The following is a 22,569-nucleotide window of genomic DNA, read 5'->3' as shown; positions in this document are numbered from 1 at the left end:
ATGAACATAGGTCAGAAGGAAGAAGAACCCAGAGGAACTGGTCCTGGAGGTAGAATTTCATGGCACCCAGGTGAAGAAGATACTTTGTGGTGGGGACTTTCCTGAGCTCCTCATCACTAAGTTCATGCTCGTAACTTTTCTCATCCATGAGCAGGACCAGTGCTGCAAAGGACTCCCCCAGCTCTGACCTTCATTTCCCTGTATTTTTAGACCGTATGTCCTTCACTATGTATTCTGCTCAGCAATCAAATCTACAATACAGAATGCTTTCAGAACAATATTCGTTACCTGAGTGAACTGCTTCCAAGCATTGGATGACGTCAGCTTGCCAGTTCCAGGCCTGTGCATAGCAGCCAGAGTATAAATTTCGGTGGTGGTTTTTTGCTTGGACCTCAGAAGAGCCAGAGTGGTCTTGGTGTTCAATCCTGATGGGTTTGGGTTACAGGAACTAATGCACCATGAAGCATAAACTGAGGATTTGAAGGTGGCCTGTTGCACGTAATTGGGTTTTGTATAATTCAAGAAGCACCAACTCACAGTAGTTGTTGTCCGAAGACTAGGGAACTGAAGAATTTGCTGGAAATCTGCCACGTCCGTGAAAACCAGAGTCGAGTTTGCCACTTTCCCGCTTGGGCCGGAGGCCATGTGAACCAGCATGCCAACAGGCAGCTTCTGGCCCCTTCCTTGCTCTTCGAGCTGACTGTCCCCCTGTGGCAATGACGAACTCTGTGGGCTCATGCTCATATCTGAGGCTGTCTCATCAATATCTAGCTCATCTGAGGACTCTCTGCTTTCAGAAGGCCCACTGGACTTCTGCCCGAGAGAAGGTGCCCTGGAGATGGGCGGGAATGGCTCTCTCAAGGGCATACTGGCAGGCGGGTGGTCTTGAGAGGAGGAGGGGGACAGCGAGGAGAAGGAAGATGACCCTGACTGCATGCCATCCTTTGGCTCAGAAGCACAGCCTTGGCGAACTAGTTGGGGTTTCTGTGGGCGGACGAGATCCTTTTTGATATCTGAGTTGGTTAGCTCCACAGCACTAAGCTCCTCCACAATCTGTCCATACATCTTTTCTTCTTTGACCCTTTTCTGCTGCTTTGTTTCCATGAAGAGTTCTAAGCTGCTGGCTGGAGAAAGCATACGCTTGCTACCTCCCAGGGTGGCGACACCATCAGAGGTGGAAGGTAAGCATAAAGGAATTGAGGATTCTAAGTCAAGGGGTAAAGTCTGAGGTACTTTCCAGATGGGGTATTTTTCCAAGCCTGCATGCTGCCCCAACATCTGGGCAATGTTGAACCCTATTCCTTGCATGGCCGCATTGGTTACCAGTGTTCTCTGAGTCATGTTCTCATCAACTTTGCATATGACAATTGCAGGACTGTTCTGCCCAAGTATCTGAGAAATACTTGTGTACATGACACTCCCATAGGATGGGACATGGGTCTGGATCCTAACAGGAACCACTGTTCCCGGTAAGGACTGTAAAGGCCCAGTGTTTGCCAAGGCGAAATCTTCTTGAAGAACTTGCTCAGAGGGAGTATCAGGTGATTTGGTGCTCTGGTCTGACGGAAACTTTGGGAGAAGGTTCTTTGAGTGTAACCCTGATGTTCCTGAATAACACGGGTACATTTGCTCTTTTGTGTGTGTATAATCAGTGGCTTTCTTTCCAGTGTGCTCTGCAATGTGCTCTAAGGGATAGCTAGGATGAATTTCCGCCTGGAAAGAAGGTTTGCCATAGCTCTTCTGAGGGTGTGGCACAAGGGGATGTGGGAAATGGGCTTGCCACCAGGGAGGCTGCTGAGTGGGTAAGTGAACCATACAGACAGTAGGATATTGAAACTGAAACAAGGCATTCTGGATCGGAGAAAATGGAATTGTTTCTTGATGCGGAAATAAATGTGGTTGTTCAGACAAGTGCTTGCTTGTAATATAGGATGTCGGTTGTATCAAGGGATTTCTCAGAGACTCCTGACTGTCCATGTGCATGATCTGTTGCTGGGCCAGGTGGAGTGGCCCTGAGCTCAGCTGGGCACAAGGACCCACAATCTGCTTCCCTGGGTCCTCTGCCTGGAGAGGAGGCAGCACAGAGGATGGGACATGGTGCCACGTGGACCTGAGGCCAACATGCAGGTGCTCTAGCTGCTCCTGCTTTACGCCCAGATCTGTCCCAGCCTCCCCCTGGGCAATCTCAGGAGAACCGCTGAAGGAAGCCTGACGCACCAGGAAGCATTTCTTCCTCTCCCGTGATGGGGATAATGTGGAGGTCGGTGCCCCTGCCACTGGAGCATGGGACAGATTCCCATAATCAAACGATTTGCTTCGAATTTCTGGGACTTCAGTTGGGTGAGGGCAAGGCATCTGTTCAGATGAGCAGCGTCGCATCTCTTTCTGGTGGTGGTGGCCTGGGACAGACAATGAGTATGAACCAGCAGGGACAGTCAGAAACTCTGAATGCTTCCCAAACTCATCTTGCTTACCAGGAGCAGTGAGCTTAATGGTTTCTTCTCTTTCAAAAGACATCGAGAAGCTGGAGCTATGGGACAAGTTGCTGTCCTGACTGGGGCTACGAGATAGGCCTGTGCCGACGGATTCAAAGCTGGACTCCCCTGAAGAATGTTCCATATCTGCAAGTCGCAGACGCTTCTTTTTGGGTGGCAGCTTCTCTGCTGGGAGCTGGGACAGGGTCTCACTCCTCTGGGGCCACTGAAATTCCTCCACAGGCTTCTCTGGCTCTTTACTCGGAGCTTCTTTCTCCTTCTCTGGCTTATCAGGTTCCTCCGTCACTCGAATCTCAGGAACCTGAATGTTGTGCTGGCGAACCAGCCTGGGCTGTGCATGGTAGGACTGCTGTTGAACTTGCTGAGAAGGGGATGGTCTGCCCCCACTTTCTGCACTCTCCCCTGCAGGAGCCCACTCTGGACTCACAGGGGCTTCTGAAATCTCACTGTCACAGGTCTCGGAAGGTGAAGAGGCTTTGTCTTGTGCACTAGTCGCCAGTTCAGATGACTCAGACCTTTCAAATGAATTGGGTCGGCTCAGCGAGTTTGTGTGTTGAATCACAGAAATCACATTTCCTGGAGGTTTCCTCACCCCTAGGTCTGACGTCTTGTCTGAATCAGTGGCTGAGGGCGACTCTTCTGACCCAAGAGATGGACTTCCAGATTGTAGTTGGGGTCGACATGGGTCAAAGCGCTCAGAGTGACCATGAGAAGAGTTCTCATGCCCAGCCATGGCAAATCCACTTCTCACGCCTTCTGGCATCTGTACTTTGGGGTCATAATCTGAGGTCATCATGCCCACGGGAGTGCTTACAATGCTGCTGCAAATCATGGGGGTGTCCTCTTCATCCCCCACACTCTTCTCTTTCCGGCGTTTCCTATTTTCACATGTAGTTCCAAACATGGTTGGCACTCCCTGTGATGGCGCTGAGGGATCCACAAAATATTCTCCACCATGTTTTAAAGAACTTAAGCAGGAAATGTCCCTGTAGCCTTGCTTTGGTGTTTCCATGTCTTCCCACTTCTTGTAGGGTTTCCGGGAGACATCATAGTCATACCCAACCCTTTCCCCAGGAACCAATTTCTTTTCCTTCAAGGATGAACCTGAGATGCTCTTCAACATCCTGCCATGGTGCTCTGCCTCCACGTGTCCCTCCTGGACAGAAGGCAGCTCAAATGCAGCTTGTCTTCTTAGCATGCGCTGAGGGGGTATTCCTACAGTCCCTGGATAGAACACATCATCAGAACCAGTCATCCTCTCATCAAATGAGTGACTTCCTCTCAAAGAAGGCGGGATGCTTAGATTAGTTGCTGAAGAAGTTGGCATTGAGTTGCTTCGAATAAGGGGTGAAGAATCCACAGGAGCTTCTAAGAGGACTGGGCTGCTGCCTTGGAAATTTGCAGGATAAAGTTTCCCATCATTCCTGATAGACGATGGAATCGTCTGGGATTGTCTGGACTCATTGTTGAATTTGGTGGATTTGAGCATGCTAGTCTGATTGGGGTCGATTTCTCCTTGGCTTGGGACCAGCTGTGAAACAGGATCTTCAAACATCTTGACGTCTAACCTGGTGTTCACATGAGGTAATGATTCCATCACATCCTTCCTACCCATGCCGGCGCGCTCCTGACTTGGGGTTGTAACACTGAGTGTGTTTCTGGGACTAAGCCTATAGTATTTTCCAAAGATGATTTCTTCATAAGACTTTGCATTTGTGTTTGGAGGGCTTATTTGCTGCTCTGCACTTTCTGAGCGAGAAAAGTAACCAGAGTCAGTGCTTCCTTTACTGTGCGGGCTCAGAAGGTTTAGAGATGGCTCAGAATCTTGTCCTTTTTTCTCTGACAGTCTTAGTGCAAGTTTTTGTTTCACTGTGTGAGAGTCATCAGCCTTAGTACTTAAAGATGGATTGGGTAGCATATCAGAGCCAATATACTGAGAGCTTTCGTTAGGTAAAGGAATCCCACTTTTGGGAATAATCAAAATCGGCACCTTCATTGGACCTCCCAGTGATTCTTCCAATGACCCATGATAGCCCCCTCTGCTGGCAGCATCCAGTGGGACTGGTGGACCAGGACTCATTTTGTCAGAAGACTCAACAAATAGAGAGCTCTCCTCATCTGTGTCTGTACTCTGTTCACCATCTGAATGTATTTCTGCTTCTACATCAATAAAACCAGCCTCTAGGTCCAATTTAGCGACAGCTGACTCTGTGAAAGGGACCAGTCCTGCCTTAATTGCGTGGGCATGTGACTTCCTGTGCTTGTATAGATTGCTCTTTGTCTTGAAAGAGAAGCCACAAGGTATGCATGGGTATGGCCGCTCCCCAGTATGGGACCTGATGTGTTTCTTCAGCACGCTCGGTTTGGCACATGCCCTGCTGCAGTAAGGGCAGATATACTTGCCGGGCTTCTTGGGTTTGTGCTCTTTCTTGTGAGCATCTTCTGACTGTTCGATACTTTTCTGGGAGTATTGGCTAAAAGCGGGGTTCAGACTTGAAATCTTTTTTCTGGGATAACCACCACTGTGACTGTGGATAGGAAAAGGAAATAAGTCCTCGGAGGCAATAGATGGCAAAGGGCCAGGGAAAAGCCACGGAGGGCCTTCGAGGCTCTGATGTGGCTTGCTGCTGTGCATGACCCCGTGTGGCAATGAGTGCTGAGGGAAAGAGAGTGAATGTTGGCATGAATAAGGACTCGGACGGTGCGGTGGGTATTGCTTCTCTGTGACTTGCTGTGCCACTTCGCCGGGGGAGGCCAGTTTCCCAGAACCAAAGAGTTGTGCTGATGCTGTGTTTCCAATTTGCTCTGGATCAATTTGTGGTTGCCGTTGTCCTTCTTGACTGCCAAAAGTGCTCATCTTAATAACAGCTGATTGTTCCTGTCTCCATCTACCTGATGCTTTATCAGTTTCTCCAGACCTTGAGGTAGCTTTTTGTCCTAGAGCTGTGTCCCCAGTGTCCATTTTGTTAAACAAGGTCTTAAGTGCTAGTTTGCTTGAAAGTCGTGTAGACTCATGGAGTGTCTCCAAAGCTGTGCTTTTCAAAGCTTGCTTGTTTCCATGTTCCAGGATATCTGCAAACTCGCTGAGCGCCCCTTCTTGTAGGACTCGCCCACACCCACCCCGTAGTCTATGGGCAATGGGAATGTCCTTAGACCAAGGCTATAACACAGTTCTCTCCATTGTAGAAATGTCCATCCAAAAGCTAAGTGCAAATCTATAAGATTTCTTATGGCATTTGAATATTTTCAATTAGGATGAAATTGCGATGATGAATCGTCTAGGAGAAATTTTGCCCATCAACTAGAGCAAAGTTCAATTGCCAGTTTCACTAAGACAAAATGATCTGGGGGAAAGAAAAAGAAAATACAAAGAGATTTTCATAACAGTTATCAAGTAAGAAACCAAAACCAATCCAAACTAACCAACAAGAAATTGGATAAATTGAAAATGACTTTTACTCCAAGGAATTCTTTTTATAGCTGTTATATTAATTCCACAATTAAAGGATATTAATATCAAGCTTAACATTAAGTCATAAGCATAAATCTCTTCAATGCTTGAATTGTGGTCATTCTCTTAAATACACCTTAATTTTGGTTAAAAAAGAATTTAAAGAAAAACATTTGATAAATATTTTTTATAAAATCATGGTATTTTTAAAGCCTTCATTAATATAAATTTAGAGCTATTCCGAACCAAGTTTTATGACTTGCATGTTGAAGTGTACTACATCTTTCTCTATGTAGATACATTTTATAGACAATACAAAATATATATTTATAAATATATAATTATATAAATATAATATATAAATATATAAATACATAACATAATATATAATATGCAATATAGATATATTTTATAGCTTAAAAGCAGTGCTTAGTAGAGCTAAATGAAGGCTATAAGAATCAAAGTTTGTTACAGAACTTTGGAAAAGGAAGAAAAGTGAATCTAAACAAACAATTATAAAACCTTCATAAACAAGACATATTTGTGGGACAGTTTAAAAATGTAATGATTACCTGACTGGTTTAGAGTTCTCATGAGCATGATTGTCTTGACGCTACCTGGGTGGAAAATAAATTCAGTTAGGAAAAATTGTTCTATTAAACTGCAGCATTGCTGTATACAAATGTCAATTTGTCAATTTAAAGTTCATTACATAGAGAGCTCGTAATGCTATGTGCCAAAAACAAAACAAAACAAAAACCAAAAAAACACACAACAAAAACCCAGCAAGTAACTTTTTTAGAATACACTATATTAAAGCAGTAAACCTTATATTAACACTGTGTCCAAAACTCTTTGAGTTCAAAGAGAAAAAGTTATAAAAACTTCAGAATAATATTTTCTAAGGTATAAAATTATTATATCAAAACACCTTGGTTTTTTGCCACAATTAGCCTGGTTCTAACACCTTAGATAGCAAAACGTTTAGAATAGCGGGGTTTTTTATTGAACCTATAGGTTTGAACATTTAAAAGAATAAGTTTCCTTTTTAGAAAACATGCATCACAGCAAATAAAAAAGTTCTCTAGATGACTGTGAATGACTCAGGAAGAAAACCTGACAATGTAGAAACTATTAGATTTTAAGTAAACACTCAGCTTCCTAAAGCGAATGGCCAATGTATTGCCCAGAGGATTCTGAGAACTTTAATGCTCAATTGTACCAATTATGATGAAAGCTGAGATGTTTCCTTGATTGGTAATGCGGCAGTGCTTATCAAAGTAAGAAAGCTCATGACTTTTGGCCCAGAAATTCCATTACTGGAAATATATCCTTACAGATATACCTTCACAAGTGCACAAAGATATGCGTACAAAGATTGCTTAAATACATTATGGTTCCACCATAAAACTCAGTCATTTTTTAAAAAATGAAGTACAGTTATAAGTACCGATACATAAACTCGTACAGAAGAGAGTAACATTGAATGCAAAAATGTTTATTGTACCTTAGGATGTATTTAATAATCCCATTTGTGTAAAAGAGAAGCAGACAAGAAGCAGAAAATGTCTTCAAGGATGCCAAACAGCTTTTAACACTAGTAAAATTACAGAAGCAGAACCAGGGAGTCAGAGGGAGGGGCAGGGAGGGATTTCTACTTTTCATCTTATGACTTTGGTGTTTTTATTTTTGTTTATTTTCTTTTAACACAAGCGTGTTTATCTTTTTAATAAAATATTCGTTAAGAAAAAGATGCAAATGTACTACAATTTCTCAAACTAAAACAAGTACCACTCTCACTGCCATGTCCAATTTGCTCCCTAATACAGAATAGTACTATGAAGATCATAATAGCAGGTACGCTTAGAAAAGGGAAAAGAACATGGAAATTCCCACAGGAACAATAGGTCTTTTGGATGAGAAATCAGTAGCCCCAGCTATGTGTAGCAAGACATCTGTAATCAAGATGTCTTGATTAGAGCCATATAGATTCGTAAAGCAGTCATTGGAAAAACTAAACAACAAGCATATTAACTTTGGTTTGCTAAAAAGTTTTGCTCCTGGATTGAAGTTTTCCCCCACAGTGATTTTTCTATACATCCCTCAGTAGGTAATAAGGCAAAAATTGAAAGACAAGTGATGGCCTCAATACTTCAATGCAAATTTACATAATACGTTAATGCAGATTTACTTCTTCAGTTAGCTCCAACAACCATGCTAACAAGAAGAATACAGAATGTCAAACTCAAACACACTGACATTTTAATTTAATCAACTAAATATTTCTTATAGACACAACCTCTGTCAGACTTTCAGAGGTGAATCACACCCTCTAAAATTGAAGTAGAGTGTATTTTCAATTCAAGACAGAAACATTTGCAACTATTTCCTTAACTAGGAGGCAGAGCCTGACCTGAATAATTTCTAAGTGACTTTTCATATTTAATATTTTATCGTGGTATTGATCTATGCATGCAGTTCCATTGCTAGTAAAGAGTGATAATAGTTTTTTATTATGCATTTACTGTGCACTGAATACTGGTATAAAACTTCATATACATTATCTTACTTGATCTTCATGACAACCCTGTGCAATAAGTGTTATTACACCTATTTTACAGCTGAGAATTACACTTAAGGAGGCTGAGTGTCAGAACCAAAATCAACTCCAGGTTTGGCTGACTTCCAAGCCCATGAGGTTTCACCTCTCCCATCCACCTCTGCTGTTAAATTTTATCACAACTCAAAACAATCCATCTTCAATAATACTTTTTCCTAAATATTTTCACTTGACTTCAATATTTCCAATGCTTTAATTTTTCATGGTACTGGGAGAATATATCAGTTTTGTATAGTTGTGGTGAAGAAATTGGCCCCAACATGCCATTTCCTAGAAATCAAACAAATCCATAATTTAAATAATGCTCAAAATGAGTATATTAATGCTCAAAATGAGTAAATAATGCTCAAAATGAGAGGTATTAATGAGGACAGCTCCTTATGAGAATACGATAAGTTCTCATGACAAACAACTCTTTTACTTTGTTCTTTAGAAAGCATTACTTTTAAGGAAAGTAAAAATTTCATTCACAAGTAAAAATTAGGGATAGGATTACTTTCCATCCATTGGTTTACACATAATTATAATTTTGCTTAAAATATAGACTTCAGGTTAAACAAGTACGTAAAATTATATGAAAAACAGGACTGGAATAATATATTTAATAATTAAATAGAGTACAATATTTTCAGTGAGCAATGAGGTAATACCTTTATAAAGCAGATGTTTTTAATTCTTATAGTTTACAGTAATAAATTAAAATGATTACACCCTAAACAAAAATATATACAATAGTTATCCACTAATGACATAGCATATAAAAGAGATGCATCAAATAAAATTCATACAAAAAATAGCAATAATATTTTGCTGTTAAAGAATAGACCAGAAGATGAAGAAAGTTGATTTACATAAAAATTCAAAAGCAGATATTTAATGGTCAGAACAAGAATGATCTAAAACATTTAGTTAATTGTTGTTGGGTATAAACTTTAGGAGAAGGGGAGTAATCAGAAAAAGTCATATCTACTATTTTACTGAAAAAATAAAAATCAGTTTTGCTGATATTAACATAATGCCATCCTATATTCCAATAGCATTTATTTTCCAGAAAATTTTTAAAATTCAAAACTTTGATCCCAGTAAAAAACACATAAACTCAATTTTGCAAATAGCTTCTGTCAAAAAAACCTCTTCCTTTTAAATATCTAAGACATGTCTGCCTAAGATGTCCTACCATTTTATCACGAAATTAGATGACACCGAAGCCACGCTCCCTTCCGGTCATTCAGGAAGAGCTCTGAGCTGGAGGTCTCAGCAGTTCCAGGGATTTATCTGGTCTACATCTGCATTCCTCTGAACTGTAACGTTCATTTCAGTAAAAATCTTTAAAATATTAGGTTGGTGCAAAAGTAATTGTGGTTTTTTCAATTATTTTTAACCTTTTAAAACCGCAATAACTTTTGCACCAACCTCATATTACTTGAAAATTAGAAATCACTCCTATTTCACATGAAACTTTTGCATTAGATTTTAAACATATGTAAGGATAGTCTCTCCAACATTAACTAACTGCTATCCATAAAATCACTTTCTTTCTTGAAGTTTCTGAGGCATATATAGAAAGTTAGAGGAGAGAGAAAATGAGTGATGGATGCTTTGGGGAATTTACTGATCATATTCATGAACCATTAACAATATGGACTCTTTTCATGAATTTCTTGTCTACAGTTGCTTTATCTTGGAAACTGAAAAAAAACTCTGCAATGTAACTTGTGTGTGCCACAGATCTATTACAGGACATGGCATGACTCTCTCTTTCCAGGAAGGAGTTAGGAGTATTCAAAAGTCACTTTGCTGCTCTCCTCAACTTATACTTAGGAAAAAAGTTCACTTTCAAAACCATAAGGATTTCAAAGTTTAATACAAGATTTGATAACCACATTTGTTTTTTTGTGATCCTTTTACTTCAGAATCTAACTCTACCAACAATAGTATGAGTTTCTGAGCTTGTGTTTTATTATTTAAATGTATGAAAATGCTTATAGAAAGGGAAATAGTTACTTTGAACCTCATCATACTATTATAAACCATCAAATGTACCATTGTACATACCTGCGATTTTAGTTTAATTTCCTCTATAAGGATCTATTTGGCGCTATAAAGATCTATAGTAATGTGGTTAATTATAGTTACGTTACTCTTCTATGCCTGCGTAAGTTTATTTCATTTTTCATGTTCTCTAACTGTGTGTTAAAAGCAAATTTCCAGTTTCCCAATCAATTCATATGTTTAAAAAATGCAGTATGACAGCAATCCTCATATGAAAACAGCCAGTTATCATTTCATTCTCTGAGATTTCTTTTTATGGTAACCAGACCCACGCAAAGACATTTTTGGCACCCATTGCCAACAAAGGAGAGTTATTCCAAATACAGTTTCACATGCACATCTAAAATTTCCCCCTAATGTCTTTGAGTGCTACCAAGGCAGTAAGATATTTTGCAAGAGGATGCGACTTTTGGGTTTCCTGTGGATGACACTCCAGCTGATAGGCATCCTTCAGTCAGTAAAGACAGATGTTATCTAACAGGCTCAACACAATTTTTAGAAGTGGGGAGTGTTGACAAAGGTACTACCTACTGCAGGGCTATTTCAATGGCAATGGAACTAAAGGAACTGAGCAAAAGAAAAGGAAACAATACACTGCATGGAAGAGTTGCCATTTCTCTAAAAGCATGCCCTCCCCTTTGGCCACTCTTCACAGTCCCACTCAAATAAATTTGGCAAACAGTTACATAATTTCCTCAGGCAGGCCCTGAAAGGAAAGGCACAGAAACAGCCTCCCATATAGACCTTCACAGAGGTCTCTTCAGGATAACAGCTGGGTGGGATTGGCAAGAAGGCAGGTTTGCTCTGCAGATGAATAAAGGCTTACAGTATCCAGGGTTGTCAATCTGGAATCCTTTGCTTAGAAAAACATTATCTTAGAAAAAACTTTACCTCAGGAAATTAATCATTACTTGAGTGGTGGCAAAAGTCAAGTGAGCATTAAATAATAACATCCTAAATAATAATGGATAGCTAAATAAATACAATGACTGGCAACAAACACTACCTCTCTACTTCCAAAATTTTAATAATAAGACTTTTTAAAAATGAAAATGGTTATTTGGTCTTTTCCTGAGAATTTGGTGGTCTTACACTTGTAAGCAAATATATGTCTTATGATAGTAATTATTTTAGAGGCCATCTCCACTTATTTGCTTTTCAAATGCCAGAGATAACGCATAAACTATCTTAAGAAATACATGAGCATCTCAGAGCACTGCTGCTTTCACAATGATGGCCTACAAATCACTACTGCATATGAGTACCGGATGAGGGAAAAAAGGATCTACCAAAAAACCATGGTGAGTGCCAGAGTCCAACTGAATACAGACTTATTTCCACAGGATGATTTAAAAAAAAGGCACCTTCCTGAGAGCCAAATTCATTATAAATGCTTCTTTGATTAGTAAAAATTCCCATAACAACCTCAGTTCTCCCTAAAATGAGCAAGTCGCCAACATGAGGAAGCTACTGTATATTATATAAAACCCTGCCAAGCAATTCAGAGAAACTTTGGAGCAAAGTAAAAATATTACAACGATCACCCTCTAATGTGACATACATCAAAATCGAATTTGATATTTAAAGCCTGATGGAAAACCGAACTATGTTTTTTCCACACTGGTTACAATGAGGACATGATTGCAGATATTTGTATAGTTTGCATACTTAGTCAAAATATTTATGATTTATTTTGACTATGGTATGCTACTTTTAATAGTTCATCATAATTTTTTTTACCATTGTGATTTTGTTTTTCTAGTGGAATATCTTCCCATTATATAGCAAAACTAATTAGGATTTACTACTAAGTAGAATGTTACATAAAAATAAACTTACCAGAAAGAAATTCTCTTTAAATGAAGCTATCTCAATTAAGGGCATTATATCTGAAACTGGTCTATTATGAAAAAAATAAAATAAAACCAAACCTTTACACCACTTTTCTCTCTAAGTGGCATGTACATAGCTTCCTCCCAGACTTGATGACAAAGTCAGTTTACATATGGATGCATAGTCAGCCAAAACCACTTTTCAAGTTAAATGTAAAAACAACAGAATAAAATAATAAATTGTAGTTATTAACCTGTTATCATCATATCACAAAACTGCATCACAACCGTCTTTGCCTTCCACGATGCCAACTGTCCCCACAGGAACTAATGCACAACTTCTGGGAATCTAAAAATGAACAAGAAGATTTTTAAAATGATGACACTTATAATGAATTTAATAGGCATGCTTATTCTTCACAGAGACTGCCTCCCTTGAGGAAAAAAAAAGGGGGGGGGGGGATTGGATCTGTCGAGAAGACTTTTTTGCCCAAGAAAATAATTTCCTTTCTTTTGACATAGTTTAAAACTTTGAAATAAGTACTTGTATGAAAAGAGAACTGCCTGTAACAGCAAAAGTAGAGGCAATCAGGAGGATAATATTAGAGTTAAAACCTAGTGTATTGGAACTAGAAATGACTCCTCTGTAGTCCATGACACAGTCTGCTTTAAAGCTGAGATTTTCACAAAAAACTTTTGGTGTGTCACCAACTACACACTCCACAGGATGAAGTCTCAGATCCTTGCAGCAAATTATTTTCTATAGTTTATTTCAGCAATGTTATATTCTGTGCTAAAACTAATTTTTAAAATAGAAAGCCATAAACAACCAAAGGAAAATCCTGATACTTAACAAATGCTAGGAAGTGACAAAGAAAGGGACTTTTTCATGCTTAGCATTAATATTTATCCAAGTCTTATCCAAAGAAATGCATGGAAGGTCAGTCAAACTACTCAATCCAAACAGATTAATCAATCAACCATCTTAGAATGGTTTCTCCCAGAATAAAAGGCCCATATAAAAATATTACATGACCCCTAGATGGTTATTGTATATATGTTGTTTTTTTAAAAAAATTGCTCTTTCTTCCAGACAAGTTATTGTCTCATAGGAAGGACTAAAGCATCAAGACATGACAATTAAAACGTGCCTTAATCCACTACCAGTTCATGAGAGCATTCAAAGTGCTTAAAGGAAGCAGCCCGCTTTAATTGTCCCCCTCCTTCCTGCACACCACTGCAGTAGCACTTCAGGACACCCTGTGCATTTGGAGACATGAATCATTATAAGCAAGTAGGCCCACTCGGTTCCTCAAAAGACACAAAAGGTGTAAAAATAGCTCCTGCAATTGAAGCAAGAACCACGTCAGCAACCAGATGAATGTGGGTGGTCAGATAAGATTCTGTTGCTGCAAAGGGCAAATTATTAAGTGAATGCTAGATTTATTTTCTTCTTTAAACTTTGTTCTTCTTGTCTCAAATCAACCATTTGCTGGCACTTAAAATGACACTTGATAAGCTCAACTATTCTCAAAATTGAATGCTTCATCAAAGCCAAAGAGCATGATTGATTAAACACTGAAGGAACAGGGGCAGTGCCCTAAAACACACACACACACACACACAAAAAAAAACAAACAAACAAATAAGACATATACATTCTATAAGATAATTAACAATTAGCCATATTTTTAACAAACCAAATAGCACCTGTTTTTTTTAAAAAAATCAAGTTAAAGTGCTTAATAAAACACCACAACTGCACCTTGGATATATGACCTAAGCTGAAGTAAAGCATGGCATCCTCAGGAAAAACGAATAAATCACTGAGCTATTTTGCACTCAGAGCAAAATTCACCCAAGACACAAATGGGCCAAGATTCCTTAGATACAGCTATTTATAGGGAACAATAACTTGCACTATTCAGTGACTACCTGTGATTGGCAATTCCATAGTAACTGAACTAAAAGGTAAGACAGGAAAAGGAGAGGATAATCCACAGGAGGCCAACAATGACCCCCACTCCTTCCAAATGTGTAGCAACTATAGACAGGCATCCAACCATTCCCAGACCCCAAATCATCATTCCTACTAACAGCCTCCACAGGCAAAACAGAGCTGACAGGGCAATGTTCCCAGTTCTGATTGTGGTTTTCCAGTCTTACTTTCTTGGACTACGGCTACTAGAAATAGAAAACACTCCTCTCATGACATGCACATATATCTGGAATTTTAGAAGATACTTCTTTTCAGTCAGTAAGAGATTCAAAAATTGTTTCTGTCACGTGACTTACAATTCATAACCTTTTCAATGCTTGGCTTTCCTTTGAAGAACCAAAAAGCAATGGTAATAATGTTGCACTTATGTCTTACCTCACAGAAACTTCCAGGTAATTAGTATGATTTTTAAGCAAAGATTTAGATGATATTAACATGAAAGAAATGATACCAATTTCAGCTATTTTGCACAAGTCATTTTGTTGCAAATTTGAATCAGTCATGGCCTCCACAAGGGAGGTAATTATTGTTACTATTACAATAAAGACATGGTGATAACCATCTCTGAACATTATTTTTGCATTAACTCTAAGTGAATTATTTTTGCATTAACTCTAAGTGAATTTTTGTGCCTCAGTTTCTTCATCAAAATAAAAATCTTTCCTCAAACAGCTCTTGAGAATGTAGTATGACAACTCATGCTTCTATCCCCTAGAAACCAACAGTTCAATAGTATACTATTAAACAATGGAACAAAAGGAAGAGGAGAGATACTCATTTCTTTACCTTTACTTTCAGATTATTAGATACATGAGAAATCACCATGCAATGAAACCTTAACATTCAATCAAACTAACAAGTTTTCAGAGAATAATGTTAACAGATCTTGTTAAATATCTCCAGATCATTTAAAATTCATTCCTAAATATGAGATGGAAATTATCTTTCATTTACTAACAAACTACAGACTGTAACTTGTCACCTGCAGGTTTGTAGGAGAGTTCCTTAAACATATTTTCCAACCCTCCATCTCCTGTTTGTAATAAACAATTGAAAATTTGAGTATTACTGTTTCTATCTCAGTGATTTCTCAGCCTTTCTACTCTAAGGGAAAAAATTCTTGGCATTAGATATTTATTCTTGGATGTTTATAGGTTATTATCAGTAAGCAAAGCAAGGCTCTTTGAGCTATGATTAGATAGGTGATAGATAGATAGATTGATAGATAGATAGATAGATAGATAGATAGATAGATAGATAGATAGATAGACAAACAGATAGATGATAGGTAGATAGGCAGACAGACAGTGCGGAGAGGTTTTTTAAATATCCAATGTTGGTAGGATTCTCTATTATTTCAATTCTCTATTCTTCCAAATTACTTTAAGACAAGTTATGGTTTAATGATATGATTGTTTGATGAATTTTTCAAGAGGTTAAAGTTTCATTGACAAACTTCCCATGCAAATATAAGTACTTTCCATCATTCTCGTTTCTTCTGAAGTTAAACAAATATACAGTAGATCACAATCTTAGTAGAAGAGCTGACAAGATAAATCAGTTACAATTTAAGTCAGAGTTATCACGATTAAAAATAATAATTATTTGCATCAACTCTACAAAAAATGGTAAATAGAACCTGGAAATAAGATATGACCCTTATATTTCTTGGTTAAAAGGAGTGTTTAAGTATGATGTTTAAAATAATGAACACTACTCTTCATACTCTAGAGAAGAGATGTTTTTATTTACAGAAAGGAGAAGAGATTCGAAAGAAGTAGGTAAAGACGGGAGAAGAGTACTGAAAGATAAATGGATGGTCAAGATATACTTTATCAATTCCACCAGCTTTTTGCAGAGAGGCATCTTTTCCCATCTACGGGAAAAAAAAAAAAAAAAAAAGGCTCTAAATGGGCGCATTGTTCTAATTCAGAGTGCCTAGAATGGTCAGGTAAGAGGCACCTGGGAGGTGGTAGGGAAGGCAGGCACAGGCTATAAAGATACACACACACACACACACACACACACACACACACACACTTCGATCAGTATGATGACTATAAGTTTCTCAGTTTTGATATAAAGGTTGGGTTTGGGTTTGGAATGCAAAGAAGAAGAAGAAAGACTGAGGAGATACAAGTAGGAAAGGGAAAATGTGGTAATTTTGGAACATGGGGCAATTAAATACTCAGACAACAAAGCAGAAGGCTTTGAAAAGTCAAATATGTGTATGGGAAAAGGGATTTTTCCAAGAGTGGGCTGGGATAAACTGAGTCAAAACTCACCTACTTTGCTATATTGCTTAGGATTCTGGTTCTAGAAACTGCCTATAAAAATTCCCCAGATCTACCTCTGGTCTGTTATTGCGTCTCAGCAGGTAGTCAGTGTTGGAGCACAGAACTTATACAAAACAAAGCACTGTGTAAATTAACACTATTTAAAAACAAAGAAAGTGCATATATATGAATTAGTGTTTGTAATTTAAGCCTCCTTAACTACAGTTTCTGACTGTTTTATGACCCTTTTAGACATGTATTGAATGAATTCCTACTATATGCCAGAAAATGGGCTAAGTTTACAAAACACAAAAAAAGAAAAAGCAAGCTCTGCATCTAAGAGATCGGAGCCTAGAAGGCAGACATTTTAAACAAGTAAGTTGACATAAATATAAACACAGTACAGGAAGATCACAAAAGAGGGAACTTCCGGTCAATCCTGTCATGAGAATTAGGAAAGGCTTTAGAGGGGCAACAAGACTGAGCAAGTCTTTAAAGAAAACTGCATGCTAATACACAAAAGTACACTGTTCTCAATGTTAGATTTAAAATACATTTGTCAGATGACATAAAAATATAAGACTATCATTCCAGTTTCTCTCTAGCTGCATTATACTTCATTTTAGCGTGGTGAAATTTTGGTTCCTGGGGATGCTTAGGGAATAAAACGTTCTAGTTAATACAACCTCATGGTTAGGTAAAGACCACAGAGAAAATATTTTTGTTTTAACATCTGCTAGTGATTATTTTCCAAAGCACATTAGCCTTCTCCTTGAGTTAATTACAGTCTCCTAAACATAATTTAATCTTTCTTTGATGATTCAGGATCGTATAGTGCTCACTAGTCCTTACTCTGCATCTGGGCTGTGATCATTTGGTATTGGCAATGCAAATTTCTCCCCACATGTGTTGTTAAACACATGTCATGTTTTCCAAGACCATAGCTGTAACTGAGATTTGTTTGCTTGATTACATATTTGACATGAAATAAGTCATATCTAACTAACTTGCTTAGGAGCAAACTATTCACTTCTATCACCATTAGTTTTTTAGTTTATTCTAAATCATATGGGGGAATTTAGGATTATGAAAGGTTTTAGAAATTATTGAATCCATCAGCTAACAGAAGAAAAAGCTGAGAACCAAGGAAGTCAAAAGGCTTGCTTAAGGATCCAGAGGTAATTATGATGGCTCTGGGCTACAGCTCAGGTCTTCAAACTTCCAAGTCAATTATATTTTCCACTAGCCGTGCTACTTCTTATTGAAAGTTTATTAACCTGGCCCTATTATAGAAACTGATTGAATGAGTAAAGGAATGAAAAATGAATAATAAATGATATTGAACTTAGAATGAGCAAAGACATTTATCGTCCATACTTTAAAGCTAATCAAACAGAAAATAACAATAGCTACAAAGCAAAGCTCCATTGAACTATTTATCAGTTTTTATAGAAAATAAAATAAGTTCAATGAAAATATTAATTTTTCCAAAATTAATAAATGGTGGCAAAATTAGTTGTCAAAATGATCAATTTTACAAGTGGTACATTATTTAATATCCAAAACAAAAATAAGTATTTAATTCTCAATCATTTTTCAGCACAAGCTGTTTTCTGTTATCAAGCTTCTTATGCTGTTATAATGAAAATCTTTTTAAAGTAAATATTTTAAGTCAAGACATGAGATCATCTTCCCCAAAGCGAGGGAAACTCCTTCATTGAGAGTCAATGGAGATAAGCCCTTTGGTTCATATCAAGATTTCACCATGGAGACCTCTGAAGATATGGTAACTGCATCTCAACAGACACTAGTTCTTCAGAACGGTGTATGTTGCCTTGCTTTTGCAAAAGGGCAAGGCCAATTAGATGTTTTATATAATTAAAAATCTTTTTTCGTTTTCTCATTTGTGCTACATTTTTATTTTTACATTCCCATTTTTTATTTTTTATTTCCTTCCTTTCAGTTCCCTCTATTCTATGCCTTAATGTTATTACGGCAGGTACATAACTACTTCTTGCCAAGCTATCTTAAATATCTACTCTTTAACTAAATATTTGGAAGATAAAGCCAGAGAAGGACTTTTTGACTGCTACTCTCATGAGAAATATGGCATAACAAAGTCATAACTCTGTGTTGTTTTCTCAAGTTTTATCTTTTACAGTGCTTATGTTTACTGTTTGGTTGCCATAAGTATACATAAACAAGGTAATGATGCTTTCTCCAACTTTCCTTCTACTCCTGGATATGCCAAGATTAGCACAAATAAAGGTCAAAGTTCACTTTGGATTATATAAACAAAGAAAATGGAGAAATCAAATCATCAAATATGCATCATATTCTTAAGTATACATAAAACAGGTTTACCTTGCCTGAAGGAAAATCCATCTCTTAGGAAAGAAGAGCCTCCCACATCAATGTAAATCATACCAAAACCAATAAAAGCACAGCTGAAAACTTGACTTGCATTCCATATTTCATGCTACAAGTGATTCTCAGATGTGATGAAAAAAATTGTCTCTGTCTCCCGACATTAGGTCTACACACAACAAAGATCCCTCAAAAAGAAATCAAGGCAAGGCCTATGACATGTCACATAACCTAATCAAATGGGTCTAACCCCCCCTAATAACTGAGCTGCTGAAATCATCAATTCTATCTCCTCTCTTGAAAATTTTGACAGAGTGGAGAAATTGACTTGTGTGCCAGTAAAGAGGTATACAACCTCTGTAAATCAAAGAGCAAATCTTGATTCAACACTGTCCCAGACTGGTGAGGAAAATAGAGTAAATAAGTGACAGGGTACTTTAGAAATGAACATAAAGTTAGCACACAGCAAATCACTGGAATATCAGTTATTGCCAGAACTCAGGGAAGCATATGGTTAAAAAGGGCTTGAACAACCAGGTAAGACTCAACAGAGGTAGATGGTTAAAATGGAAGCCATGCTTTACCCAAATTAAGTAACAAGAAAAGCTTTATAATTTCCTACGCTTTGTGGTTATTCAGGTACTCTACTGGCACTTTGATAAACTGAATGGCATTTATATTTTCAGCCTCATCTTGGAATATATCATTGCCTACAGAGTTTATGGCTAGAAAAATACTCAAGTTTGAAGCAGGCAGGTGTTTTTAAGATCCTATTGTCAAATTTTGCCAGACAATTCCAGAATTCCATTTACTGGCCCATTCATTCATTCAAATGCCATTTTTTTCAAAACTTATTACATATAATAATGTAATTAAATAAAATATTATCACAGTGCAAATTTTATATTTATTTGAGTTAGAATCCAGATATTATTCTTATTTACCAAATATATATACATATATAGTGCCAAAAATATATATACACATTTTAAGAGATGATATCTATTTATTACTTTCCAAAGTTGAATTGAATTACAAGCAATGTGTAGTATGACGTTTGCTCAAAAGATGGTGTTAAGTGAATATTAGCGTTATTTATTGTATTATAATTTTAATACAGTTTTTCCTTTCTTAAAATGTGTGTACATTTTTTGGCACCCTCTGTATATAAGTTTGTATATAATTGAATATAAACATATACACATATAATTTAAGTCAATTTCAATGACACTTAACCAACTATGAATTAAGAGTTATGTACACATATAGAATTCAAAGATAAATAAAACATGATTCCTGCCTTCAAAAAGCTTGCCGTTTAGTGGGAGGAAAATCCATATAAACAACAAGTTGTAAAAGCAACAGAGGCACAAAATAGTACTGTGGGGGTACAAAAACAAGAGAAACAAGAGATTGCTTGGGAATGCTGCATTTAAGAAACACTATCTTAGGTTGAAAGAGGGCTAAGATTTGGCAAGTAGCAATGCAGAGGGAAAGCATTTAATGCGAACATATTGTGCAATAGAAAAGAGCAAGGGATGTTGAAGAATTAGTCTGTGTGTCTAGAACATTCAGCATACTGAGGTAATGGGAGTCAGGGCTGAGAGGAAAGGTGGTAGCAGATGGTAAAGGAACTTTATTTGGTAGACAGTGAGAGCCATCAGAGATTCCAAGGAGAGGATTGCCACAATCACAGAAACACTTTAGAGAGTGCACACTTGCATGTCATCCCTTTCCATTCCTTTTTGAGCAAACTTCTGCAAACGTATAGCCTGAAAAGGAATCAAAATTGAGAGGGAGTTTTCTAAAGACAGAAAAGACTTGAAGCTAAGGGGGAAAAGATGTGATAAGATGATTAGTAGAATAAACTCTTGGAAAAGTGGGAAAGAAAGGGGAACTCAAAAACACTCTTTCTTTCCTGCCTCCTTATTGATTAATCATTTTAATTGCTAAAGACCTGTGGCGTTTGATGCTGATTCGATGTATACTTATGCCAAACATATACATGTGAAGATCATTGAAACCAGGGACAAAGAAAGGTGACTCATGGATTAGAAGTGAAGCATTGAGACAACACAGCCACAAACTTCTGCCGCTGCCCTAAGTGATGGTCAAGACGAGTAGGACAGTGCTGACAATGGCCCTTGAGATGTAAAAAGTCACTCCTTGGGGTTGTTCAAGAATATTCCACCTTTTGCAGTCTCAGAGTACATTTACCTCAACGACTATCAAGATGCTGGTCTATTCACTAACTAGAAGGGCAGAATAGGTAAGTATTTAGGGCACTGGAGTCAGACTGTCTGGGTTCAAATAAATCATGGATCAAGCATTTGCTAGCTATGTGAACATGAAAATCTTAGTATAAAGGAAGTAGCAACACCAAATATCACCTACCAACCTCATTCAGTTGTGAGAATTCGATGACACATTAAATTCAATGAATGCCAAACATTTAGTAGAGTGTCTAGCACATAGCAAATATTCATGTTTTATTGTTGTTATTATAATGGGTTATAATTGCCCTCTGAGACTTAGCCTCAGCTTTGATCACTCCCATTCCAAATGGTACCAGGGTATAGAGCCAACCTAGAGTTTGAGGCAACCACACTGGATAACGATGGCTCACTCCAGCCTTCCCTGGTACTAACCTAAGCCCTTGAGTTAGGCTGAGATCGTCATGCACGCCCCAAGCACAGGAATGAGGGAGGAGTGCCTGACTGCATTCCTCTACCTGGAACTTTCTCATAATTGGTAATGGTTATGGACTGAATGTTTGTGTCCTCCCAAAATTCACATGCTGATGTCCTAGGCCCCAGTGTGGCTATGTTTGGAGATGGGGCTTCTAAAGACATAATTAGGGTTAAATGAGATCATAAGGGTGGGGCGCTGATCCCACTGGATCAGTGTTCTCATAAGAAAAGACATCAGAGAGCTCTCTCAGCATGCACACAAAGAAGAGGTTGTGTGAGCACACAGTGAGGTGGTGGCTGCCTACAAGCCAAGAGAAAAGGCCTCAGGATGAAACCTGCTTTGCCGACAGTGGATCAGACTTCTCACCTTAGGAACTGTGAGAAATAACTTTCTGTTAAGCCACCCATCTGTGGCATTTTGCTGTGGTAGACTGAGCAGACTAATATAATAATTTAACACAGTTTTACAAAAGGACACAAAATTGTTGAGATGAGGAAGAATTGGTGCACTGATAAGAATATTGGATTTTGAGTCAGGAAATCCACACTCCTGCACTAGTTCTAATACCTGGTGGCTGTGTAATCTTGGACAATTTATTTAACGTTTTCGATCCTTTTTTCTTCACTCAGAAAATGAAAGCAATAATTTCTCCTGATCATGGTTGTTGTAACCAGGATGCCTGTCATAGTAGGTACTCAATAAACTGATTTTTAAAAGATAATGGGATGAAGGGGGATGCCTGTGAGGAAGAGAACACAATAATTAATGATATCATATCTCACAAAT

The 22,569-nt window shown here is 38.0% G+C and overlaps 1 protein-coding gene across 12 annotated transcripts in view; it reads right to left on the bottom strand.

Annotated features, from left to right (window-relative positions):
- Positions 1–22,569, bottom strand: part of HIVEP2 (HIVEP zinc finger 2) — a 183,935-nt gene that overhangs the window by 16,813 nt on the left and 144,553 nt on the right. For 9 of the 12 annotated variants that reach the window (XM_074333647.2, XM_074333648.2, XM_074333643.2 and 6 more), the window contains 3 exons: positions 12,705–12,799; positions 6,519–6,563; positions 289–5,839 (listed from right to left, as the gene is read on the bottom strand). In XM_074333647.2, the coding sequence (XP_074189748.2) occupies positions 289–5,457 (5,169 nt within the window). In that variant the 5' untranslated portion in view covers positions 5,458–5,839; positions 6,519–6,563; positions 12,705–12,799. The remainder of the gene's footprint in view (positions 1–288; positions 5,840–6,518; positions 6,564–12,704; positions 12,800–22,569) is intronic. The other 3 variants (XM_074333652.2, XM_019756630.3, XM_074333651.2) reach the window with 2 other exon arrangements.

This window comes from Rhinolophus sinicus, chromosome 2 (assembly GCF_057876585.1).
Source record: "Rhinolophus sinicus isolate RSI-liver-muscle chromosome 2, RSI-T2T, whole genome shotgun sequence".
Classification (NCBI taxonomy): domain Eukaryota; kingdom Metazoa; phylum Chordata; class Mammalia; order Chiroptera; family Rhinolophidae; genus Rhinolophus; species Rhinolophus sinicus.
Note: the sequence above shows the minus strand (reverse complement) of the source record. Positions and strands in the feature narration are given on the sequence as shown.